The following is a 27,299-nucleotide window of genomic DNA, read 5'->3' on the forward strand; positions in this document are numbered from 1 at the left end:
TATGTATTTTCCAAACTCTACCTAAAAGATACTATTGGCAATTTGTTATGCACGGTAGTTTTCTGTTGGTCTATATATCTCTCACTTCGATTTAAAGTTACAGTGTATTTTTAATTTACTACACATGTCCAAGGGAGGTGAGGGTGTGAGTCTTTTAGTCATGAATTGAGTTGGTGGTTGCGATCTCCCCCTGCCGCCTTTACATTTCCCCTAGTTACAACCTCATTCCGTTGACTTCTTGTCTTTGTTGCAATTAACTGGCTGCTGGCACTTCCTGGGTTAGGTTGTTCTCCTTATCAGGCTTTTAGTTCTCCTTCAAGGGGACAGTCATTAATACAAAGTTACAGATACATGACTAACCTAACTTCACTAGAAGAAGAGAATCATTTCATGTTGACAATAAGATAATGGCGATTGAATGCATAGCTAGACATCACTAGTATACTAGTGACAGGATGCATGGGAATGGTTCAAAGCTGTGTCAGGGGGCGTTCAGACTTGACATTAGGAAACACTTCTTTACAGAGAGAGTAGTCAAACACTGGAACAGGCTTCCTAGAGAGGTGATCGATGCCCCATGCCTGTCAGTGGGCATTTGGGCAACACCCTTAATAACATGCTTTAACTTTTGGTCAGCCCTGAACTGGTCAGGCAGTTGGACTAGATGATCATTGTAGGCCCCTTCCAACTGAAATATCCTATTCTATAGCTAATACCTGAAGAATATTGAACCTTGTTGGCTGTCCAGTCAAATGGAAGCAAGTCTAAGGAAATCAAACTTCTCACCAGACCAAAGCTTTGTTCTAAATCATGCAGTTTCCAACAGCCTCTGTGGTGGGATGACCTTGGCTAGCAGCCAGGTGCCCATCAAGCCACTCTATCACTCCCTTTCCTCTGCTGGGCAGGGGGAGAAAATAAGACAAAAATCTTGTGGGTTGAGATAAATGCAGTTTAATAAAGAAAAGCAAAGGTTGCACACAGAAATAAACAAATGTCCAGCCACCTCCTGGGAAGTAGGGCTTCATTATGTATAGCGGTTGCTTTGAAGACAAATCAAATACCTTAATAACTAATGCCCTAATGCCCCCCCACCCCCCTTCCTTTTAGGTTTTGTTGCTGATCAGGACATCATATGGTATGGAATATCCCTTTGGTCAGTTTGGGTCAGCTGTCCTGGCTTTGTCCCCTCCCAAGACCTTGCCCACCCCCAGCCTAGCAGCCTTTGGGGGCAGGGGTGTTGGGGAGACAGCCTTGATGCTGTGTGAGCACTGCTTAGCAGTAGCCAAAACATTGGTGTGTTATCAATACCATTTTAGCTACAAAGCACAACACTATGAAGAAAGTTAACTCCATCCCAGCCAGACCCAATACAGCCTCTCAGAAAATAAGAACCCAAAGATGGCTTGCAGAGTCATGGTTTGCTCAGGTTTTCTTTTGAGAGAGAAAAGGGAAGAGAAAAAGAGAAGGGACCCAGGAATTCATACATTTATTACCTGTATGAAATAAAGTCTAAAAAGGCTCATGCTTTACAAATCTTTCCCCTCTTCTACCTCCCTTAATTTTTACCTTACTTAACAAATTATCTCTAGTTTTGTTTAGGTCTCTTAGAGTCTCAAATGATGCCTCTTAATAATTGGGGTGGGAGGGAGGAGGCAATAATGACAGTCTCTTAGAGCAGTTTCCCATGGTCTAAAAGCTATTATTTGGAGGAAGAAAAGGCTATCAAAGAAGATACTGACAGTCCAATGAAAAACCCCCACAAACTATCTCCTCTTCCAACTACCAATTTTACATTCTTTGAAAAAAAAAAATCAAGGAAAGAAAGAACAAAAAGCAAGCAAACCATTTCTGATACTCTATACACACAGTAAGGTATAGATTAATCTTTGAAAGTGACTAAAGAGCTTCCGCCAAAAATTTTTCATTTATACTTTGTTAGGCATGTTTCTTTTAAAATACATTCTAAAAGCAGGAATTAAAAAAAAATTAAAGCAAACATATACATGTACAACATATTTGGAACACAAATATTTGACTACACTGTGAAAAGGTTAGACTAGTAAATATTAAGAGCTAATGAATAAGGTTGGCTGTGGGTTCAAAACAATTAGTAATGATTAACATGCCAAAAAATAGATTCCCTGTATGTTACAATCATTCTTCTCTGTTAGTGATGTTAGAAACATTTGGAGGGGTTCGTTTTGGTTTTTAAAATAAGTACATAGCTTTTAATCCCATTTATGTATACACTTTTTTCCTTACCTGAATATTTAAAAGATAATCTTTCATTTCTCTACATTTTAGGTTCTTGCACACTGAATACATATTTGAGTTTTCAAGTTGGCATTACTGGAAGCGACTGCATCTAAACAATGATTCTTTGTTTAAATATACTCAAGCACTTTACTCCAAGACAAGGCTGGGTAGTGTCCTATAGCTACCTTTTAAAAATCAGGTAAATAAATAATCATCCTTGTAAGAATTAGCTGATTTGTTCTTTATCCATTTCCTGACAGTCTGCTACCCCAGATCACCAGTCAAGAAGATAGAGGATTTTGCAGAAGGAAAGTGATACATGAATATTTTAAATCAAGCCAAAAAATTTCAAAAGTTTATTTCAATATTATCACCATAAGAAACAAACTGGTAAATTCCTACCTGATAAGATGTCTCCTCCTCTCACTTTTCCACTATTGTTCTTGAGAGAGAAAAGGCATACTAGTTAACTTTAAAATTTAATTTTCAACAGTCCTTCAGGGGAAATCTTAATTTAAACATTTCCTAATATATAATCTACAAGTTTTCACACATTATTATTTTGCACACATTATTTATTCAAACAATTCTTCAGTTGTTCTAGATGCCTTGCATCCACATCCTGTAGAATTAATACAGTAGCTTTAGACTGAAAAAAGGATTAAACTCTATAGTCATCAAAGATCTATCAGTCATCTGACATTTCTCTAAACCATCCTTAAACTTTGAATGTGAAATGGGATCTTTTTCAACATATTCATTTCAGACACTGAAAATCCAATCAAACTTCTTAGAATATCATCAGCAAAATCTACTTTGAGATAAGCTGAATCATCAGAAATTTTTGTCTTTATACCCCTGGACCCATTGCTGCTTGTGAAGTTTCCATTAAGAGTTACAATAAAACATCTAACTTTCAGAACTGGCTTTTTTGCAAGGAGAACAGAAATGTAGGTGAAAGTTAGAAAAACTAAATCAAGATCATATGCCTCTACTGCTGTACAAGGAAAGGATTTCATATCAATCTCTGGCTGATCTGCTTTTGGATGAGTTTTTGAAAATCATACCAGTTCATTGTTAGCAGCTTGCTGTCAGAAGTGCACTGAAATTTATGTCCGCTCTCAACTACGTCTATACCATTCCACTTTTCTTTGCTAGTATTTTCCAAAGAGAAATATGCAGAACTTTAAGTCTGATGTACGCTATTATGCTGTGAAAAGTTACTTGTACTATTTTCATCTCCAGCAGATACTGTTCTTTCAGAAGTCTTTTGCTTACTGGTAGCTTTTACAGGCTTCTCTCATTTATATAATCTTTTTCATAAGTGTCATTTAAAGATGAATCACATGAACTTCTAGGTGTATGTAGAACCTTCTCAGTAATTAAATCTATGTTTCTTTTCATGACTGCTGACAGCACTTCTTCTAGCTCTCTTTGGATCCCTTCTTCCAGAAGAAAGTAATCTTCCAAAGAAAAGTAATTTTAAAAGCCATCAACATTCCACAGGAGGTAAAATTTGTTCATCTGAATGAAGCAAAGGATTTCCAAATTCTTGGTACAAAACATTTTCATCATGTGCAGTGAGCAAACCTGAGGCTGTACTAAAATTCTTACTTTACTGCAGTATCCACTTTCTGAAGGTGTTACATTATTTAAAGCAAATTCATTATTTTCATGAAGACTACCTAAAAGATCTTCATTTGAAGGGCCTAGAGTTTGTCCCAATTCATCTACAGGCCTTGCAACAATTTGTTCATGATAAGCTTGTCCAACAGGATTAAGGTTCTCAGCTTCCCCAATTAATCTAGCAAGGATTTTTTCCTGAGTAAATTCCACTATAATAACCCCCACTTCACCAAGAATTTCACATTTTCTGGTTTAAGGAAGAGGACTCCAAGACAATATGCAATATTCCCCTGTACAGTGTTTTTTGTTTCAGGAGGAAAATTACTATGGAGAACAGGGACTGGTTGATATTCCATGCCCTGAATTTGATCTATCCCATCAGTTAGTTGCAGCATCAGCGTTTGAGTACACTTTGTTACCCAGGATTCTTGGGATGCTCAAGTGTTGGCTGTTACTTCTTCATTCACACTATTTTTTCCTCTGAGCTTTTGTAACTGTGAACATGCTGGTTGGCTAATATTGTCCTGTCCCACTTGGTGGGAGGAGGGAAAGACTGTTTTTAATTCTTGGTGTAGCAACTAGGAATAACTACAGTTACTCAGAGACTTAGTGTAACGCAGCAACTTTTACTGGTTGATTTGCTTATTGCAATTGGTACATAGCAAGTAAAAAGATTTGTACACTTGAATTCTCAAACTTCAAACATAGGAAACTGTAAACTTGAAATGTACGAGAAAATAGAGAGGGAAAGAAGGAAAGAAGAAGAAGAAAGTATTCACCACCCTCAGATCCCGCAATAGCTTGATCTGAAGTCTTCTATGGATGACAGTCAGTCCTCAGGTAGTGGGTGTGCATGTGTGCCTATGTGGGGCAAATTTTTATATCCTCGGTTTCTGCCCAGTTCCTCCCTGAGACGGGCCTTTGAGTACTGATTGTGCATTAGGCCTTGCGGAAAGTTCTCGAAATGAGTTGAGGGGTGGTACCAGGGTTCGGGGATATCACCAGACCCCTGCCAGAATCACCTTTGATTGACCTTGCCTTCAGTGCATAGATGTTTTGCCTCTTAGCCTATGTGACTCCTAGGCTAGGCTGTGGACAGAGAAAAGTACTGCCTCGCCTACACAGAGTGTACCTCTCCGTACCTTTCAATTCTTAGTATGCTTGGGTAAGGCAGGTGTTCAAGACATTTTGAGAATGTTACCATGGTAATTTCTGAATAGTCCCTCACAAACATCAACCAGTGAATCAATCTGTATGGAGTAGAAGCCAGACAACTCTCTTCTGGGAGCATCTAAAATGGAAACAGATAAAATAGGATATTCCAAATCTCTTGAATCTGGTAAAGAAGCCATTGATCAAATATCTGTCTGTTAATCTTAGCTTGACTTAAGTTACTACTGCTATTTTTTTCACAGATACAATTAATACAGGCTTCCAGCCATATCAAAGGAACTTCAACATGCCACATAGATGAAAGCTAAGTTTCTACTCTTGTTGCAATGTTAAATGCAGACAATTTCTTTTAAGTTAAAAGAAAAAAGTGAATTCTCTAGAGCAAAATCCAGAAAGATGTTTTTATTCTTCTGACAATAGGTAAAGTTATGACTTCTCTCACTTGCATTGTATAGAAGTTTGCTCTCAATTCAAAGTTCAGCTATTCTAAGTGTGACAGTGTAGAAGCAATTACAATTAAACCCACTTCCACTGATGCTAAAAAACATGCAGTTCCAGTAATTAAACAAAGTAAGCTTCAACCAGCATAAACAGCCTACAGGAAAGAACAGAGACTTCTACAAGCAACCCTTCTTGGTAGCTTCATCTTTTCCTGTTGATTTAATAGTAAGTATACACCTGAAATCCTTCTGCTGTGGATGGAAATATAGTAACTAGAAGAAGAAAGGTTCTCCTCCAACTGTTTTGTTTGTTTTATTCTTATTATTGCTGCTGTTCACACCCAGCCTACTTTAAAAATTGACTTAAGAAGTTATTGTCCCATTTTATTAGCACTGTTAAGAAAATGGGCTGGAAGCCCCATTTACAATATAAACAAGTTGGGATCTGTAAGTATTTGTACTACATGGGCAATTTTTACACTTTAACAGAATGAAAGCTTTGGAATTAACAGAAGGCTAGCGTGAAATATCAATGTTATCTAGAGATCCAGTCCAGGGTTTGGCTACAATAGTACTAAGTTTTGGTGGTCGTTGTCTCAAGAACATCAGTAGTTAATTAGCTTTACCTTCTTGTTAGTTTTGGAAGTTGCATAACTGCATTTGGAACCTGTTTATCCCCTTAAGGGGGATGACCAAGGAGCTCAACCTCCCTACAGAATTACACCAAAGAAAATTACTGTAAGAATAGCCAAGAAACTCAAGGCTTGTCTTCTGACATTATAACCTGCAACTAAGAAAAAAATACCGTCTTAAAGTTCTTCCCCAAAACTCCACCACTTAGAAGAAACCGTACAGTTAATTAAGGGACATAATCCATTTGTTTACTCATCAGCGGGTCTAATCCCATGGGCCTCTTGTAAAGTTAAGGACCAGCACATCACGCCATTTTCTATAAGTTTCTCATATGGGCCATGCAGACCTTAGGCAACCTGTCACCTGCTTGGTGCTGTAACCCTGTCCCAAGAGCTCCAGGGGCAGCGAGGCCAGCTGCCGCTCTGCATCCCTACAGGCACCGACGAGCGGCAGTAGACAGCGATGAACACTGAGGTGAGATGCCTCGCCCCACCACTGAGTCACATCAGGGACAGGACACACACTCCTCAAACCAACTATAACCAGAGCCCTTTCCCCCACACCCTACCCTCAGTCAAGCCACCCCACACTTATCCGGGACAGGGGCGGTGCCGAATAAGGGGGCAAAACCAGCAGGACAACCCAACTCCCATAACATGAGTTGAGGGTAAGGAAGAAAAAAAGAGAACACATCTGCTCTCAGACCCCCAAAACCCCGCGCAACCCAACAGCCAATAGGAGGCGTGGAGCCACGTGAGCCTTTAAGCTGCCCCGCCCCCTCCGGTGCTAGGGGACAAGCACAAGGCGGAGTTTTCGCAGACGCCATTTTTTCCTAAAAAAAAAAACCAACAAAAAACAACTGAAGTTGGTCTCGCTTTCCTTTACCGCTTTCCATCGTCTCTGCTGTTGTTGCCGCTCCTCTTGTGGCTTCTGTTAGTCAGGTAAAACAATCTAGGTACACAACAACGGTGCAGGGTGGATCGCGCTCCTCTCCTCGTGGCACCCAGGCCTGTTTCGCCGTGGTCCACACGGAGGGCGGGGCGAATTAGAGGCCATTCCTGTTCTGACGGGCAGTGGATCCTTCCGGGGCGAGGGGAGGGGGAGGCGAGGCGAGGCGGCGCGGCGGCTGGGCTAGTCACCTGGTGGTGTTGGTGGTGAGAGCTGCTCACCTTTATCGTACGAGGTGGGCGCAGGTAAGCACGCCTCGCGCGCGTAGCTGATGAAGGTGAGGAGGGGGTGGTGCGGTGTGCGGGGGGGGAGTGGAGCTGTTGATCGCGCCCCTCTCGACGCTGCTGTGTAACACGATAACGTAGGAGTTCTGAGTCGCTGCCAGGCCCCGGGATTTTCATGGGCTCCCGCAAAGACAGCGCTCTTCCCTGCTGGCGGAGCGGCGGAATTGGGTAGGTCTAGGGACTGCTGCGTGGAGTAGAAGACTGGGTGTGACTCCTTGGCTAATGTGGGGCGGCTTAGCGCAACCTGCCGGGCCCAAGGGGCCCCATCTATTCTGAGGGAAGGGTGAAAAGGGTGATTGTGTTTCTGCCGGCAGCCATCGTGCTTCGGCGACCTTAGCGCGGGCACGGTGGCCCAATCGGTGCGGCTCCCGGAGTGGCGATGTGTTGGAGGACGGCTGCAGTAGCGGATGCGCACCAAGGCCGGGGGAGCAGTCGTCGCCGCCTTCCTGCGCCTATCCTGGTTAACTGTGCATGGGGCGAGGTTTTAGGAATTATGGCGGGCGGAGAGGAGAAGGGAGGGCTCTCTCGGCTGCGGCCTGTGCGGAAGCGACCGTGCCAAACCGATTGGGGAGCGCTCTGCAGCAGGGCCTGCTTTTAGGGGCGATCGCGGCGATGGCGGAGTTTTCGTGGCGGAGCCGTTGCTCTCTGTCGGCCCCGCTTGAACTCGGGTGAGGGCCTCCTTTGTGTCTCCTTAGGCAGAGCGGGGGAAATCTTGTGACCGCGTGGTGGTGGTTTTTCGGGTCCTGGTTCCGCCTAGCAGTGGGTAGGCGCCATTAAAGCGGCCGCCATTTCTGATGGTCCCCGCCACCGCGAAGGTGGGTATCGGGCTGTGGGGGTTTTGTAATGTCCCGTTCTCCTCCCCCCCCCCCCCCCCCCCCCCCCCGGGCCCAAGGAGTGAGCTGGACTTCCGAGAACTCTGCGGCGGCGGGTGGGCTGGCTGTGGATGCCGTGCGAAGGATAAAGTCTGCTCAGCCCGAGCATACCGTGGTGCGGCTTGCGCGTGGGCTGTGGAAGGGAAGGTGTGCGGGCGGGAACGGTCGTAAGTCCCGGAGGGAGCGGGATAGATACATGCTGGCATCTCCTAGCCCTCTACTCATGTCCGTGGCCGCTTTATCCTTTTGATGTTTTTAAAAACATTGCATTACTCAATCCCGCAAGTTCGATTTACACAACAGAGCACAGTAGCTAATTGAGAGCATCTTCTCCTGAACACTATATTAAATTTCGCCCCCGCCCCCCTCCCCTCCGCAGCTCTAAAATTTCTGTGAGGGTCATAAATAGAATAGGATCTGCAATAGAATAGAAAAGGGGTCTGATAGGGTTAGCCATTTGAATCTGATGAAATTCACCTTCCTTCCCCCCCCCCCCCCCCCGCGCGCTCTGGTAACGTCTGTTTCATACTTGGCTATTTAAGCAGCCCTTTTCCATTGGGTCCAGTTAGGGGCCTGGAAATACTACCATGTGCTGAGAAGTCGGTCTTGGCAGTGGCTGTAAAAGAGTGTGTGCTTACTGGTGGTGCTTGTTGTTAGCCTGCATAAGCAGGGTAACTATTACAAATTAATAGATAATTGAAAGGATGTTTTAAAAAGTTAAACGTACCTCACTTTTTATACATGAGCGTCAACCGTTTGTTCAGACTATGGAAGTTGAGCAATAAAATCTAAGGCGGAAAATAGCATTCTTTGGCTGTTATCTGCACAAATTAATTTTTTAAGATAAAAAGGTGCAAAAATGTTCTGCCTGGATTTCTAATGTATTTTAGAAGTAGTCTCACATGGACTTAACAAAAATAGATCTTGAAGGAGGTACCTGTTTCACAAAGTCAGAAAAGTTCAGCTGCTTTTGAGATTCTTTGTGCATGTATGTAGAGGTTATACATAATTAGCATGGTATTTTTTTTTTAGTGTGGCTTGTGTGTAATTTCTTTTGTTCATCCTTTATATTGAATTGAAAGCATGATAGAATGCCTGCTAGTAAGTTGATAATCACCAGCTTATAAAATTAATGCTGGTGATTATAATACCTTTTTAGTCTAAATTGTTTAGAACTAAACAATAAGCAGAATGTTACATAGTGTCTCTTAAAAAGGAAATACAACGTGTACTATATAACATGCTAAAAATAGGAACCAGATAATTGTTCGCTTTAAATATCTGAAAATCATTATCAGTAAATGTGATTGCTTAAAACTAGCAAATGCTTGAATACTGAGCAAGTCCAGAATCATTCAGACTGTAATTATTTGTAAGTTTACAGACTTGATTGTTTCTCCTCTTAGTGATGTGTTTGGCTTATGTTATGTTTTCTCATTTGTAAAGAAAAGTTTTGCAGCAAAAACTCGGGTCAAACCCCTGATTTAGTTGCTGGGAGAATCAAACCTGTAAGTGAACAGAGCCTGATCTATGCTGTTTTCATAGGCTTCTGAAGCAGTGGGCTGTTGGGTTTTGATCCTGCCCAGAACACTTGAGTGTTGCTCTGCAAGTGTATATAAAACTGGTTAGCTCTAAAAGCGGGTATATCTTTTTGGTTTTCCCTTTAGTATGATATACAGTTTTCTTTTTTCCCCCCTTTACAAAATAGATGTACTAGTGGTTTTTTATTCTGCAACAGGTTTTATCTGCACACCTAAGAACAAAAGATAATGGAGACTGAACAACAGGAGGAGACCTTTACCAACACAGAGACAAATGGTAAATTTTTTAAAGGGCTATTTTATTTTATTGTGGGGGGAAAGAACCTTTTTAAGTCTCAGTGTTTCTAACTATTTTGGAATACTTTAACTGTGTCAAATGCTTGTATTGGTAGTATTTTTTGCATTTAATCTTTTAATTTAAGTGTTCTGTATGACTTTATGTGGTTTTCGTATCATGAATACATAATTTTGCTTTGGGAGTATTTTAGACATGGCATAAGTAACTAAAAGTTATAGCTATCAAATATTTTCAAATCCTTAGGTAAATACTCAGTACTTGTCTGGACAGTGTGATCATGTAAAAATACTGTCAGACATATCTATTACTGTATTTTATTTATTGCAGATGTTAGTTTGAAGGAACGTGTGCATATATATACATGAAATATCTCGAAATATTAGCTAAGCAAAAAACTTTTTGGACATAATTAGCGAAGAAGTGTTAGGACATTAGCATTTAGTTGGTTCATGCCAGTTTTTCAAAACTATTTGAAATACTACTTTATTATTGTTCCACCAGCGTTAAGTTTGCAGAATTCTCATTTCAGCTGTAGTTCATAGATTTGGAATGTGAGTCTTCAATAATTAATTGATATGTAGGCTGATGAAGTAGAAATCTGTTTCTGTGCTATAGATACTCAGGGTAGATGTCAGAAGTTAGCTTTGGGCTAATAGGAGGGAATGCTTCATTAGGAATACAATGCATAAGCTTGGTATACAATTTTTTCGTGACTTAGAAAGTTAAATATATGTTTGTGTTTTCCCCCCTATGGACCTGTCTACAGGTAAACGTCCTGCAGAAGATATGGAAGAAGAACAGGCCTTCAAAAGATCTCGGAATACAGATGAGATGGTTGAATTACGCATCTTGCTTCAAAGCAAAGTATACTTCTTTAGTATCGCTATGTTACTCCTTATACCATTGCTTAAGCCAGTGGTGACAGTGTATGTTTAGAAAAAAAAGTGTGCTTTATTTAAAGTAAAATAACTTATTAGGGATATTTGTAAGTACGTGAATGATAGTAGAAGTGTGTTGCAATGGTATTATCTTCAATAATTTTTTTTAAATGTGAGTCTTTAATGATCTATGGGAATTCTCTGATTTAAAAAAATGTACTCATTGAAAAAATAAAGCAATAGAAATTATAAGCCACTTTTCTCATGCTTGAATGGAATGTAATTGTTTCCAGGGGAATGACTGTGTATTAGTCTTTAAAAAGCAAGCAGTTTAGGGAATGATCAGCTTGTGATTGTAAATTAAATATGAGAGGCAAGATGAGGACTTCCTCAGGATTTTAGTAATTTTCCCAGATTTATTAAATCTATGTATCAACAGGAGGAAATATGGGAGTAATGTTTCAGGGATTGCAATTGCTTTGTCGACTAGTATAAATTGTCATAGTACAATTGCTATTTATGAATCTCCTTCAGTGTTTCCAGTCATTACGGATGTTTGCACAGTCTGAAATAACTCTGTCTTTTGTGTCAGGACAGGGAAATGTTACCTTATTTCTACATGGCAATTCTGGTTAATAGTCACATTACGTGGAATGCTGCAAAATATTTGTGGTGCTGTTAGCATCATGTATAAATTGCATAATAAAAGCAATACTTTTGCATGTAGTTCTTGAAATAGCCTGTTAAAAATGTAGTTTTACAATCGCCCCTCTTGAATATCTGAGTTTATTCCTGTTGATTTTAGCAACTGGAGATTAGCGATTGTTTATATTGGCTTTACATTCTTCAGACTGTACCTGCCTGAGTGGTCAGTTGAGTTACATACATTTAAAACCAAAGTAGTGTTTGAAATTATCGAATATTTGGAGTGCAAAAGTGAAATTTGCAAACATAAAGTAAACAAATTGGGAAAATCCTTGACCTACATAACATGCATGGAATCCCATAAGGTATTTTTTCAGTCATACTGTAGCTATGAGATGGTTTTACATAGAAATAATTGCCTAGAAACCTAAATTTAAAATTGAAATAATATTGAGTATTTTTATTTCTTTCCAAAATTCGGGTTTAAGAGCTGTTTTGACTTTTTCTTTTCCCCTATGATAAAACTATGTCAGTTTGTTTCTATTTGATTTGACCCTTTCAAAAGCAAAACAAGCCCCGCTCCACCCCTAAATACATCCCACAAGGTAATGCAGAGATAGATACATTGTTCTTAGTCTTCATTTCAAAATGTAGTCTGTGCTGTATTAGCATAACATAACTTCTGAAAACTATTTTCCAGAATGCTGGAGCAGTGATTGGAAAAGGTGGCAAAAATATTAAGGCGCTTCGTACAGATGTGAGTATATATGAATTTGAATTGATATGACACTAATTCTTTCAGAGCACTACATTGAAAACTTGATTGCATACATTTCTTGAAACTGAGAAATTCAAATCTAAATGCTAATTATAAACCATTTATAATGATTGTTAGAGGAGATAACTAGTTTTTCAGTTTGTGTTGTAATTAAAACTCAGGCTTAAGTTATGTGGGAACAGAGGTTTATATTAAACCTCTTTGCTTTCAAACAGGGTTCCTCTAAATTACCTCAAATGAGTTAACATCTTCAATTAGAAATATTGGCAAAGCTTAAAACCCTTAAGTATCATTTCCCATATATGTGAATCAATTATAGTACTATTGAAAACTATTGCAGGTGGCTAGCTTAACCCAGTGATAGAGGAATTTTTTAACTTAAAAAAACCCAAACCCATAATGGTCCATCTGTTCTTACTTTAACAGCTTGGACATAAAGCACAAAAACATTCATGTTAAGATTGCAAGATTTAAATACATTTATAGAACAGTAAAGCAGCTTTTTATTCTATTGGTAGCATTTTTAAATGGTCGTGACTTATTTATCTATTCATATTTTATAGTTGATTCTTGTTATTAGACACATGTTCAGTGTAAATATTATGTATTTATAAAACTTTGCAATGCTTCTTAAATTCCATTTGTTTACACTTCTGTACTTAACATCAGCTACAATTTCAGCAATTTTTTCAAGCAAGACTGTTCAATACGATATTTGCTAATATATCATTACAGAATCAGTTCCATCTAAGTTCACAAACTATAGCAACTAGAATTGAGGATTAAGCTGAAATGGTTGGGAACTTGGTACCTTTGGTACACTTGGTAACTTTGGCAGCTAGTGGTTTTGCTTGTTTAAAGTAAATAAATATATCACCTAAGTCCATTTAATTTAATTGATCTGGAGTACTAACTTTCCCAACTTGCCCAAGGTTCCGGTAATATGGATCTCAACAGGTTTTTTTGTGTCTACGTTCATGAGCCAGCCTGCTACTGAAACATCATTATGTTAAAAGTAAAAAGTAGTTTAGTCAGATAAAGTAACTCATTAAGATCCATACTGTTAACCCACAGTCAATGTAGCAATCCACTGTTGTGTTAATTTTAAGAACAACTTAAGCTTGCTTCATTAACTGAGAGTAATGAGTATAGTTTGTGTTAAAATTCACTGCTTTTCCCCCTTTTCCCTCTCCTTGTTTTTTTGGCCATATATCTCCGTTACCCATGTACTGGATCGACTTGCCCCTGCGTTGCCCACCATGACGTTGGCCCATCCACCCCTGAACGCCCATGTGAAAACCCTGGTTGGCTATGCCCAAAAATGTACTCTTTGCCAAATGGGTACCATACTTGACAACTACTGATTGAATACCCATGCCCAATGCCAACATCCACGAACGCCAATGACCAATGCAGTACAATGCAAGTGTTTCAGTCCCAGACAGCAGTGGCCCCGAGCGGTATGTCCCAACAGTTTATGCCTCACTGCCTGACTAGAAAGAGAGAAATGTATTTTATTACCTGCCTTTTATATAATTAAATAGTATCCCCTTATAGACTATGTATTGTGGCTTGGTTGGTTTTGTTTTGTTTTTTTTTTTTAGTTTTCTGTCTTATTTTCCCCATTAAGTTTTTTTGTCACTGAACTTTTACGTGAGTTGGCCACCCAAACAATCCACTAATTTTATTTCAATGGAAAGAGCACAGTTTCAAGTGTTGCATATTCACTGCATTATAAATCAAATTGCTTCAATAGTTTCTTGCTCTGTCTTTGTGGCCCACCTTGCTCCCCCCAACGTTGTCTCTTTATAATTATTTCTGATTAAATACTACCTCTAGGCCACTTTTCTTCACTTTGTGTTACATTTTTGTTTGTGGGGCTTTTGAGGGTTGGTTTCCTTTGGTTGGTTTTGGGTTTTTTCCTTGTATTTATATTCCTTTTTTGCAGAGCCTATTAGTAATCTAACTGGTCTCTCAACCGTACTCCAGATATAATGTTGACCACTTGCATATCCCCACTTTTTCTACAAGAAGGTGTGCCGGTTTTACCAATGTAATGGCAAGGGTATACTAAATTAGTGATGGTGGGGAACATGAATATTCACTTCTATTTTCAGTTCTGCATAGATTTCTTGCACACTTACTCTGAGCCCTTCCAAAAGCTCTTGCTTGCTCTCGCTCTCTCTGCGAGACCTACCTAGTCTTAAATTCATCATGCATATATATTGGGCATAAACAAAGATGCACGTATTGTAAATCTAGTGAACAGGTTTGCTTTAAATGGGGAACATTGACTACACAGAAGAACTTATAATTAATCTTGTTAGAATTTTGTGTATGATTATGAATACTAAACTTCTACTTTTCCACCTTCTCCATATTTTCTGACCATTATGGCCTCTAACAGCATCTTGAGTATAAGTGCAGATACAGAGACGATTGGAGAAATTTTGAAGAAGATTATCCCTACTTTAGAAGAGGTATGTTTCTTAGGTTTGTTTCATCTTCAGAGATATACATTTATATTTTAAAACGAGATAATTCTAGATGATTGTGCTATATTTAATATGTTAAATTAGAAAATAAAACCCAGCCTTTTTTGAAAGGAGGACCTATAGCTCTCAAACTACATGTTGTTGGTTGCTTTTTTTTTTTTTGGTAGAGGACAGAGACAATCTCTATTTATAAAATTAATATTTGGAACAGCCTCCTCCCCTTCAAAACAACTGTCTCCTGACTTGTTTAGTCCTCAATTTGAAGTAGCTGTATTGTAATTTCCATCCTGTCTTGGCTTTGTAAGCAAGTGTGTTGTGCTGTTTGATATCTTAAAATTTTATACAATAATAATAAAAGAAATAAGGAAAATTAGCTTGACATCACCTTACATTGAGGCAAAGTACTCAAAATAGGTGTGATTCTATCGTAGCAAATACAGCATTATAGTTCAGCAGCAAATTAAGTCATACCATGGTGTTTGGAGGAAAACCTTAACAAAAAACCAAAATTAGTATTTTGATTTTTTTTCAATTATGTTTTCCCCTGACTAATATTTTATTATTTTCTTGTATGCATCTTACAGTATCAACACTACAAAGGTAGCGACTTTGACTGTGAATTAAGACTTCTAATTCACCAAAGTCTAGCAGGAGGAATTATTGGTGTCAAGGGTGCTAAAATCAAAGAACTCAGAGAGGTACTGTGTCCTATTCTTTTCAGATTCTGCTTTTATTCTATAAACAAATTAGGGGTTTCTGCTCATAAACAGTGAGTGTAAGCATCATCTATGCAATAATTCCTGCAGAACATATTTCATACATGATTTCTGTGTTCTGAGATCAATCTGAGTTACTTATTACAACTTTCTTGCAAAAAGTCAGAAATAAAGTGCCTATTGGTGATAGAGCCTAGGACTTCTTATAAAGCTTTTAAGCATATCAGCAGTAATCTTTATAAATAAAGGATGCTTATTAAAATGCCATTCATCACTCCCTTCTGGAATGAACTGCTGAATAGACTTGGTACTGGACATGGAAAATGGTTTAGTGTGGATGCATCTCCATAAATTCTAATGATGATAATTTAATAGATGTTTGAATATTGCTATAAAAATGTAGTATGGGGTGGGTTTTTAATGTAGTTTGGTTTTGAGTGGGTTTTGGTTTTTGTTGGGGGGAGGGTGTGTTGGTGGTTGGAGTTTTTTGTTTTGTTTTGGGTGGGTTGGAAGGGGGTTTTTTTTGGGTTGGGTTTTTTTGGGTTGTTACTTTAAGTTCTGCTTCCTTAAAGACCACTGTTTCTTTTGTGAAGGAATGAGGCTTTGTTCTAAAAAGCTAGTGGTCTCTATGAATCTAGAGTGTTGTTTTCTATCCTTTATTGGCATTGTGTCAAAAGGCAATTTCAGGTCAGTTTAGATGTTAAGCTACTATTTGTGTGGACTGAGGAAGGCAAGATGACTAGACATAATCCTGACAACACATCCAAAGCATGTCTTTATGACATATGAAGGCTTATATAACCTGTAAGCTTATAATGGGTATGTGGTCCTTTTGCTAATATTTTATTAAATTACTCTGAAGATGAGCCATAATTGAAAGCTTTTTAAAAATCGAACTTTTTTCCTCTTCACTAGCATTTCATACAAACTGATAATCAATGCAGATCTTAAAAATATATTAATCCTAAGATGAAAATTGTTGCAAGAACTCAGAAGCAAGCATTCACTTCAAATGACTAGAAGTTTAATGGTCTGGTTTGATTGTTTCTTTAAAAATGTTTTAGTGTGTGTCTTGCCCATTTTGTTTCCAATAAATTTATAAAATTGTTTAAAATACTTCTATTTGAAGATTTTTGGATTTTTTTCTTCTCTTCAACAGAACACTCAGACCACCATTAAGCTCTTCCAAGAGTGTTGTCCTCATTCCACTGATAGAGTGGTGCTTATCGGTGGGAAACCTGATAGAGTTGTGGAATGTATCAAGATTATCTTGGATCTTATCTCTGAGGTAATGTGTCTTAAACTTATTATTCTTTCATTGGTATTCATGAAAGTTAGGGTGATTTGGATAGAAAATTATATTCTTCCATTTCTATTTTGAATTCAGTACCTCTTATCCAGTAACAAAATAAGCCTTGGACTGTTAGCACCCTTTGAAATTATTCCTGTTTTCTACAATTATAGACCCTACAAAGGGTGTATCTTATTGGAGAGGGAAGCCATTTTTGGTACCAATTAACTGTTAGTCATGCTTTACATATCAATAAAATATGACTTTTTAAATTGGGGAGGAAGGGAGCTAAATGTACATGCACCCATCAGTAAGCAGTTTCTCCATCATAGTTAAGTTATCAGGAAGCATATCACCACCCCTGCTTCTCTTATCAGCATCGTGAAATCAAGAACGTATTCAGAATGTATAATTTCATGTTTATACATTTACTATAGCAATTAATTGAAATACAATAATTGTAACAGTGCTAACCCAGGGGCTGTGTGTGGTGTTTTTTTGTGTGTGTCTTAGTCTCCAATTAAAGGACGGGCCCAGCCTTATGATCCCAATTTCTATGATGAAACATATGACTATGGTGGCTTTACAATGATGTTTGATGATAGAAGGGGTCGTCCAGTAGGCTTTCCAATGCGTGGAAGAGGAGGCTTCGATCGAATGCCTCCTGGTCGTGGTGGACGACCCATGCCTCCATCAAGAAGAGATTATGATGATATGAGCCCTCGCAGAGGACCTCCACCACCTCCGCCAGGTCGTGGTGGCAGAGGTGGCAGCAGAGCTCGTAATCTTCCTCTTCCTCCTCCACCACCTCCTCGTGGCGGGTAAGCTGTTGCATAAATGCATTGTACAAAACTCAACTTGAGTAAAATTTGCTGAATTGTGCTCATGTTTCCAGGACTTGTTTCACACTCTGTGTTGGTAGTGATTATGCAAGACTGAGCGTACATTGCACCAGAGAATTTTAAACTCAAATACTTTTTGATTATTTTTTGTAATGTGCCAGTCTATCAGGACTATAGCCAGTAGTTCTGTAACTTTATTTTCTGTCATTCACAACTTGGCTAAAGCATTTAGAAATTCATAGTTGTGTGCAAATCATGAAAACCTGAATTAGAATATATTAACTAGTTTATAATGAGTCATGTGCTGCTGTTTTTTCTCATTTTAGAGATCTTATGTCTTATGACCGAAGGGGTAGACCTGGAGACCGTTATGATGGAATGGTAGGAGTTAAAATTCATATTGTTTTGTTTAGTAAATACAGTTAGCACTGAATATCTGAGGAAACTGTTCTTAAGTACATATTTAAGTGTAGGGCATGTGTGCTTCTAATAAACTTAGATATTACCAAAATGTTTTGGCTATACAAAATGGTCTCCTCAAGAAGATGACTGTTTGGGGTGTAAAGGGTGTTTGGGATGTGATCTGCTGTGTGGTTTTGGTTTGTAGGGTTTCTTGTTTGGTTTGTTGTTTTCCCTACCTGCCATCGACAATGGAATAGAAAGTTGGTAGAATGCAATCCCTGCAGGTTTTATTACATGGATCTTCATTTAGACTTTCTTTTTAATCTAGATGACAGAAATAGGAATTGGGAGCCTTTTCAGATCAAGAAGCCATGTCAGCACAATGTTTTCCGACAGATGTTAGCGGAATTTAAGAGAACATGAATATCTATAAAGAGCTCTAGTTGGTCTGGCAGATGATTGTTTTTTCAAATCAATTCTTGACTTTATCCTGGTTTCTATGTCTGCAAAAAAATCTACTGTAATTCCAAATGTTTTGGAGCCAGGGCCACTGATAAGTTGATTTTTAAATGAAATTAGGTACATTCAACCATGTTGACGGGTGGGGAAAGTTTGAAAAAAGGTAATAGATACTCTTCCATGTTGTACTCTGAAATGTGACTTCCTGGTAGTTGCTTACTGTTGTATCCTCTTTCTTGGAAAGAGAAATCATAGGCATCTAGGAGGTAAATACTCGGGCTAACAATCTTTTTTCCTCCTCTGGTTCTGTTTGGCATATTCCTTAAGATGACAGGTTAGATGAGATTTTTTTTTTAAAAAAAAATATTTAAAATAAAAGGAAGAGAAAGAAGTGGATAGGAGCTATGAAATGAGATTTACACGTTGCCTCCTGGGAGGAAGAGGCAATTAACTTCCAGTAATACATACTGGAAGTACATATTACAAGGATGTCAAAATTGGGGCACCAGAAGTCTAGCAGAAATATTGAAATGAAAGACTTGCACTTAAAATTACAAAAAATAAACAAACAAAACCCCCATCATCTTGGAGATGTTGAATCTACAGAAATCCTCATTTGCTGCCAGTCCTCTGCTAAAGGCAGAAAAATTCAGTAGTTCAAGACTCATAAGATGGTGAACCAAGACTGGATGGTGAAACTTGATTTTTCTGAGATGCGACAATACTGACAGCCTTGTGCATTCTAAGATGGGAGGGGAAAATAATTTGGAATTTTTTTAAATTTATTTTTATATGTGTGTGTATATATATGTATAAAAAATACCTATTCTAAGGCATTTTACTGAAAAGCATGCGTGAATTGTTTCACTTATTAGTTATATATTTTAGGCTGTAACTACTCCAAATCAAATGCCTATGGACTATAATGGCTATTCTGATAGCTGAGAAAATATGAACGCATTTACACTATTTTTTAACACACTCATCCCCATGGGTGCTTTAGATATACAAAGGCACAAAAACATACCAGGAGAAAAAACAAGGTGGAGAAGTGTATATAAAGCCATTTAATCCCCTCTTTTTTTTTTTTTTTCTTTTTTTTTTTTTTTGGTGGTCTGGTTTTGCTCATTCAAATGATTCCTACTTCTTGATATTTCTTAACATTATTTATATGTGTTTATGTATACATGTCTGTAAAAGCACTTGAATAAAGGTACATAAACATGAAGTACTTCTAATATCTTTAGTATAAGAGATTTGAAATTAAGGAGCGTGTTAAAAACCGAAGGAAAGATGTTTGACATTTATCTATATAAATACTAAAAGAAATTAACAAACTTTCACTCTTCTGGGCTAATCCCTTTAAAAATAAGGCAAAGTTACAATAAGGAATTAGCCATCAGTTAGGACTGCATGCATATTTTCATTAGGTGTAAAAGTCAATAAATTCTTATTAATACTATGCTCTTTGTCTTATCCAATCAGTGCTTCATTTGGTTTTGATTTTGTTTCCATTGGTTATTAGTAGTAGCTAGCACAAATGAGTCTGTAGAGAAGAAAATTCTGTTATGTATCTTCAATTATCCTGTACTTGGTGTTTTAGGAACTGTTTTTAAATGAGCATTTATATTTTAATGTGCTATTCGTGTTGTATGTTTTAACCCAGCAAAGGCCTTTGCCTTAATAGTAATTTAAAGTGGATTCTACAAATTATAATTTTATAATTGTTTGTTGATATATTTTTCCCCAATGTTTGTTGTAGAAATCTGAAGGAAAGAAATGCTATATATTACTTGGAAATCAAACCACTTTTTTTTTAATATAATTAGGCAGTAGTAGATTGTTAGTTTAGCTATTGCCTATATGAGTTATATGGAAATACATTAATAAAATATGATAAGTCATGTTCTTACTGCTTGACCTGCTGTTGACGTAGATAGATCAATGACAGTTAGTTTAATTAAATGCCTTTTCTGGGTTTTTTCTATGTATGAAAGAAATAGAAGGTTTTTGTATCTGAGAGTAACATCTTTTAGTATATAGTACAGCTTTAGTACTCAAAGTTGTTCAAAACAAACTGTTCAGGCTTTGCTCTCCTCTTAGCTGTCTGATTCTCTTTGTAATAGGAAAATCTGTTTACACCATAGAAACAAGCAAGAAAGAACTATGACCAGTTACAGTTTCCTTGCAGTGAAAGTAAAAGGGAGTGGATCTTGTAACTGTTCTATATCATGTACTTTTTTGAGTCTTTGTAGTAGTAGTGCAGAAAAATGTTTGTGTTTGCTATAAGCCTCCATGACATGGACTTAATTTGGATTTGTTTCCTCTTTTCCTCCTATTATGTTGTGCCTGGAAGATGATGCAGTGTCATGTGGATGCCTGTGATGACATGCAGCCACCAGAGTTGGTGAGTGTGCTCATGCTTTTATTTGACTGGTGTAATAGTTGATTTTTGAGAAAAATCATTTGCATTGGTTAAGGGATAACTGCAATTTCTTGAGATTGAATGTAGTCAGTGGCAGCTTGCACCTATTTAAAAATCCCTAAAGCTGTCCTCCTAACTCAAGTTATTGGCAGTTTGTCCTGAACAGTGAATTCTATACAGGCAGTTAATGTTCCACAATGGAAGTATACAGCAGGCACAGCCAAGAGAGCAGCTTTTCTGTTGTATTGCTTCTTTTGTACCCTATTTTAATGTTCTAAGTTGTAACTTTCACTGTAACTTGCTTTTCAACACCCTGTAGGTGTGTCAATTTAGGAATATGTTTTACATTAACTTTATCATGTTGTGTTTTCTCCTGTTTCAAATGAGGAATGTTAAAAATAATTCTTTACTTATAGTTGTGGATAAACTATTATGCATTACCTATCCGTAAATCTGAAAGTATTCAATTTGATTTGTGTTTATCAAATTTCTTAGGGGTTTTAGGAAGGAAGGTTGGGTATCAGCAAGTGTTTATGCTTGTCTAGAAGACTGCAAAGTGCTACCAAATATTAAACATTAGTTCCTAGCTTACATAAACAGTTAAAATTACTCATCTGCTGTCATATTCATTTGTTGTCTTCTAGTCTGGGGAGGAGAAACAGCAGAAAGGGTCAAGAAAAGGATTGTTCATTAAAACAAGTTAGCCCAAAAGAAGGGTTTCCCTTCCCTGTGCAAAATATCAGCAAAAATAGGTGGAAGAGTCTGTGTGTGAAATATGCAGCCCTGATCAGCCTCTGAATTAAGTTCTAAGCAGTGTCCTTCATTCTTTTGTATTTTACACTCCACTACAAGCTCTGTTATGTTGTATTATGGTCTGTATTGCTAAGCAATGTGATTACACAACACAGGTTGCTTAGAAACAAATGATCAGCTGAACAGTTTTTTCTGAATAGCTTCCATTTTGATGTGGCTCCAAAAGGCTAGCAGGTAAATAGTTTTTGGAAAAAATTGTTGCATTACAACTTCTGCAAAAGAGTAATTCATACAAATTCCTGTATTTCAGTGATATAAGTTGAATTCCAGAGAAGTGTGCACGTCTATTATCTGCTTCTACAGGAAAATATTAAAATGGGTGTTTGTGTATTTAGAAGGCATTAATTCAAGTTAAGCACTTGATATCAAGTACCAGTCTACAAATCCTGAAAATAAAAGCAATCAGGAGTGCTGCATTGCAGTGATTTGGATTTGGTATATGGTAGTTTTAGCAGAACAGCAGTAATTAATGTCATGATTGTCCCTTCTAATATACAAAGTATTGTAGCATAGTCTGAATGAAGAGACCAATTATAAGTTATGAGTTGAATTAGTTTTTCCTCAAGATATAGATGGAATGGTGTAGGAGGGTTGACAGTTACCAGGTAAATGTCTTGTCCCAAACTGAGACTTTAATTTCTCCTGATCTGTATAGGTAGTAGTAATAAGGCTGAATTCTGATCTTTTGTTTTGAATGTTAGTTTAGTCCAAGGATCAGGAGTAGATCCAGCATCAAGAGCTGTTTATCAGTTGAATTCGTAAGGTTGCTTTGTAAACTGGTATGGCTGGATCTTGATGACTTATTCTTAGAGTTTTTAATAGAGTAAGCTAAGAGGTTGTCATAAGATATTCCCCTCCCCCTCCCTTTGTTCCTGGTCTGCCCTCTTACCCAGTTTACCTTTTAATGACATTTAGATTTAGGTTGTGGGTTAGGATTTTTGCATAAAATAGGCTCAAAGTTAACAGTATGATACTTGAGATGAAAACATGTTAATAAATCATGGCTATTTGCTATTTAAGTATTTTCTTTCTCTTTTTCTTATAGTTTGAGGGTGGCTCTGGATATGGTAAGTTTTTATAGAGAACTTTGACATGCACTTCATTTAGTCAGTAAGAGGCTTGATGCATACGTTTAAATCAGACTATTCTTATACAGGGGGCCGTGGTTCATATGGAGATCTTGGTGGACCCATCATCACAACACAAGTAACGATTCCCAAAGATGTAAGTGAAGCTGACTTGCTTTCCACTTGTGTTTAAATAAATAGAATGTCATAGCCTTTTCTCAGACTGTCAGTAAATCAAAAGTATTTGTGATGCTTGACAAGTATTTTTGATATAAAGCAAGTGTTTCAAAATCACTGAAAGTTTATTCTTAAGAATGTTTGTTTTGGCTTCAGTTCAGAGATGCACTGAACTATTTTATTTTTTTAATATTCAGTAATAGAAATGGTCTACACAATTTGTTTTTACAACCAAGCATCTGGTTCTTCCAACATTATCCCACTTGTGTTTATATAATAAACATTACAGAGGATGTTTTGAGGCTGTAAAAGAGTAAGCTTCCACTAAATTGATGGAAGCTAATTGAACAGTACTGTGTTTTTGAGGAGAAAGCTACATCAAGAAATAAATGCTTTATTTTCTCCCCTAGTTGGCAGGTTCTATTATTGGAAAGGGAGGCCAGAGAATCAAACAAATACGTCATGAGTCAGGAGCTTCAATCAAAATTGATGAACCACTAGAAGGCTCAGAAGATCGAATAATAACTATTACAGGAACACAGGACCAGATACAAAATGCTCAGTATTTACTGCAGAACAGGCAAGTTGAAGCTTAATGCTGTCCTTACTGTCAATTTTAAACTGGCTTTCCTACTACTACATACTAAAGCTCCTGTTCTCTGCAATATAGTTTTTAGAAGACAGGATTTAAGTATCTATTGAACCTAACTTCTTCAGTGGTAGTTCTGCCTTGATTCTCTTCTCCGTTCTAAAATGAAGATTCCCTCAAAACTAATCTTGATGGAAGACACCTTAACCAAGCAGTCCTCTCATTTCTCTGGTGAAAATTGCTGCAAAAAAACTACTTGTAATAAAGTACATAGAACCTGTAGAAAATATAGAAGATTTCAGTGGATGTTGGTCTAGTTCTGTGTGGAAGACTAGTGATTTTGTTGTTTTTAGATAACTTAACTGACAACAAATCACAGTCTACCATATGGCACAGACCATGCCTCTACAGGACAAGTTGAAATCAATTGGTGCTGTTATGCAGCATTTCACACCTTGCTGGCATTACTTTCTCTTCTGCCAAATATTAAGTTTCAGACTTAGTTTGCTTAGTTTTGCTTTAATAACGTCAGCTGTCATAGCATTTGTGACTGTTTAACTTGAATGTTTGGCTTTAGATTACTAATGTTTAAATGTGCTTAAAATAATTATATGCCTATAATCATTAGCCCTTAATCTTTTAAAATTATTTGCTTTTAGATGTATTGGAAATTTGTAGTTTAATCTTTAAGAATGCCATTGTGAATATTGATGCAAGATGTATGGTCAATCATTCTAATACATGCTTTTTTCTTTTTCTTTTATAGTGTGAAGCAGTATGCAGATGTTGAAGGATTCTAATGCAAGATTATTTTTTCTTTTTTATAGTGTGAAGCAGTATTCTGGAAAGTTTTTCTAAGACTAGTGAAGAACTGAAGGAGTCCTGCACCTTTTTTTTTTTTTTTTTTTTTTAATATCTGCTTCTCTATTACAAAGTCAACATTCCTCTACTTCATAGGTGTTTCTGCATTTGAGGTGTAGTGTAATCTGCTGTTCTGCTGATCACCAGATATAATGTTTTAGTTCATTACAAATATTTGGGGGAGGGAAAGGCCACCCAAGGCTAACAAAGAAATTTTGAAATGGCAGCAGAGAGTGGATTTTATTTTTGTTCATTATCGGTAGTAAATTGTAATGGGTTTTCTGTAACTGTTGTGAACACCCTGATTTTTCTGTATGCTGTAATTTTATTTTATTTTTTTGTTTAAGGGGGGGAGAAGACTGGTTGTCCCCATGTCCCTGGTATCCTTTGAGAGCAGTGTGCGGAATGTAATGCTCTTTTTTTGAGTTATATTTTATGATTTCTAAATAAATTTAGTGAACCTATTATTGGTGGTCTTTTTTTTTTATATATACTCTTTTTTTCCTCCCACAAGAAAATGCATAAATGAAAGTTGCTGTTAAGCTTGCTCTTCTGCTGCTTTGATATATATGGAGTTACGTGGTTTTGGCAAACTAAAACTGTGAAAACAGTGGCTCAGCTTTGCTATTTGGGGAAAAAAAAGTATAAAAGTATTAATGCAAACATTGTGTGACATTTTTTTTTTCAAGTTTTTGGCCCTCTGCAGTACGTGTATATATATTATTAGTGACAGTATATAAATAAAATATTTTAAAATTGTGATGCCACTGAGTTAACAGTGGGTTAAATACAACTGGTTCTAGACAGCTTGCTTAATGCAAATAATAATGTCAAAAATAGCAGTTGGTGTATCATTAATGAAAGAATGGTAGTTCTCAAAGCTTTCATTTGTCAGGTAGAAATTTTATGAACTGACAAATTGGCAGTATCTAACTTGATTTTCATTGTATGCAGAACTTAAACTTGTTTGATTTCTCTGTTGAATTCCATAGGAAATATTTGTGAGAAATTTAAAAAGATTAAGTACATCTGGATATTTTGTGTAATACCTTGGTATTTGTATTTATAGTTTACAAGTCTTACTTTCACTTCCTAATTAAAAACAAAAAAAATGCCAAATAACTTTGTAAATATGAATGTGATTGACCCAAATTAAGTGGATTCTTTCACTATGGGGGGTGTGTGTGTGTGTGTAACATTTTACTTTTCTCATCTTTTTGAACCATATGGGGTAATTGCTGTCATAATCAGGAGCTAAAATTACAATGTAATGGTTTCAGCTGGGATAGAGTTAATTTTCTTCTTAGTAGCTGGTGCAGTGCTGTGTTTTGGCTGTGATGTGAGAACAATGTTGATAGCACACTGATGGTTTTGGTTGTTGCTGGGTGATGTTTATACTAAGTCAAGGACTTTTCAGTTTCTCAGGCCTTGTCAGTGAGAAGGCTGGAGGGGCACAAGAAATTGGGAGGGAACAGCCAGGACAGGTGACCTGAACTGGCCAGAGAGGTATTCCATACCATGGGATGTCATGCCTGGTATATAAACTTGGGGCAGTTTGCTGGGGCCTGTGGATCGTTGCTCGGGGACTTGCTGGGCATCAGTCAGCAGTTGGTGAGCAATTGTATTGTGCATCACTTGTTTTCTCCCTTCTCTTTGGATTTCATTCCCCTCCCCTTCTCCTTCCTTTTTATAATTGTTGTTGTTATTATTATTTATCTCTCATTTTTATCTTATTTCAGTTATTAAATTGTTCTTATCTCAACCCTCGAGTTTTACATTCCTTTCCAATTCTCCCCATCCCTCTGGGTGAGGGAGGAGTGAGTGAGTGGCTGCATCACACTTAATTACTGACCAGGGTTAAACCACAACAGATGTAAAATGGTCAGACAAAGTAAGCTCAGTTATAAACAGTCCACTTTTATTCATATCTTACTGCCATATAGGGTACACTCCTGTAAAATTTTCCTTGGGATTCTGTCACAGCACTCTCAAAACTAGCCGGCTGCAACAAGGTCTTTTACTATCACATACCAACATACTCTTCATGCCAGTCCCTCTGCTGCCTTCTAGTCTCTCCTCATCCAGGGCACACTCTCTGTTGGCTGCCCAACCACTTAACAGAACCAGCCACAGCTGCACCTTATCCACATCAGCCAACCCACTGCCCCTGAAGTCAGCCCACAGCTGTATGTTATCAATATTAATTAACCCAGCTTCATTCCTCTGCAGGATTCTTTTATGAAAAGTAACTTTTGAGTAATACCAAAGTTGTAACATGATAGTTATGTTACAGTTCTGAAGACATTTTATATTCCTCTTTATGGTAAAAAACAACTCCAAACCAAAACAAAAACTAAATGTAATCATGGGATTCAAGGTTAAAGAGTAAATTGTTTTGTTGTACAGCTACATTTCAAACAGTTTTCTGCAGTCATGAGGGACTGAGCATAAAGAATGGAGGTACAGTGTAGACTCTAAATATTCTTCTAGCAAATTCTGTGTTAACTTTTATTTTGCTAGAATAAAAGTTTAGTGAAATAGTTGACACGGGCACGATCATTTAGAGTGCAGTGTTGATATGTCATAATCATGAAGACTCTTGGGAAAAATTACTTTTTTTCTATCTTCCCACCACTCCACTGATTTGACAGTAAGGGAGTCATGACCCTGAAATAAACTTTATATAGAAAGAACAGGGTAATACACAGCCATGTGGCTATTTCCTGTAAATACTGGTCAGCCTCAGCTATACTTTTCCAGGATGCTGATTTATTGTCCTAATCAGTAGGT

The 27,299-nt window shown here is 37.6% G+C and overlaps 2 protein-coding genes across 17 annotated transcripts; one reads left to right on the forward strand and one right to left on the reverse strand.

The window, feature by feature from the left end:
- Positions 1-1,104: 1,104 nt before the first annotated feature.
- LOC129734944 (recQ-mediated genome instability protein 1-like) lies at positions 1,105-7,477 on the reverse strand. The gene is given in 3 exon segments (XM_055700359.1): positions 1,105-4,115; positions 4,118-4,460; positions 7,298-7,477. Coding segments are annotated over 3 exon segments (900 nt in total). The 3' UTR covers positions 1,105-3,738.
- LOC129734843 (heterogeneous nuclear ribonucleoprotein K) lies at positions 6,913-24,973 on the forward strand. Of its 16 annotated transcripts, none has more exons than XM_055700158.1 (16): positions 6,913-7,069; positions 8,056-8,175; positions 9,971-10,049; positions 10,825-10,935; positions 12,295-12,351; positions 13,789-13,832; positions 14,780-14,852; positions 15,452-15,565; positions 16,743-16,871; positions 17,388-17,695; positions 18,043-18,097; positions 20,934-20,984; positions 22,861-22,882; positions 22,957-23,039; positions 23,470-23,639; positions 24,415-24,973. In XM_055700158.1, exons 3-16 carry the CDS (start codon positions 10,002-10,004, stop codon positions 24,446-24,448), a joined length of 1,299 nt encoding a protein of 432 aa, XP_055556133.1. In that variant the 5' UTR covers positions 6,913-7,069; positions 8,056-8,175; positions 9,971-10,001; the 3' UTR covers positions 24,449-24,973. The 16 variants fall into 16 exon arrangements, with proteins under 16 accessions (XP_055556133.1, XP_055556143.1, XP_055556136.1 ...); XM_055700164.1 differs by lacking the exon at positions 6,913-7,069 and adding an exon at positions 7,082-7,321 and having other exon boundaries at positions 24,476-24,973; XM_055700171.1 differs by lacking the exon at positions 6,913-7,069 and adding an exon at positions 7,083-7,321 and having other exon boundaries at positions 9,971-10,050; positions 10,838-10,935; positions 24,476-24,973.
- The last annotated feature ends 2,326 nt before the right edge of the window (positions 24,974-27,299 follow it).

Source organism: Falco cherrug (genome assembly GCF_023634085.1).
Source record: "Falco cherrug isolate bFalChe1 chromosome W unlocalized genomic scaffold, bFalChe1.pri SUPER_W_unloc_1, whole genome shotgun sequence".
NCBI lineage: Eukaryota > Metazoa > Chordata > Aves > Falconiformes > Falconidae > Falco > Falco cherrug.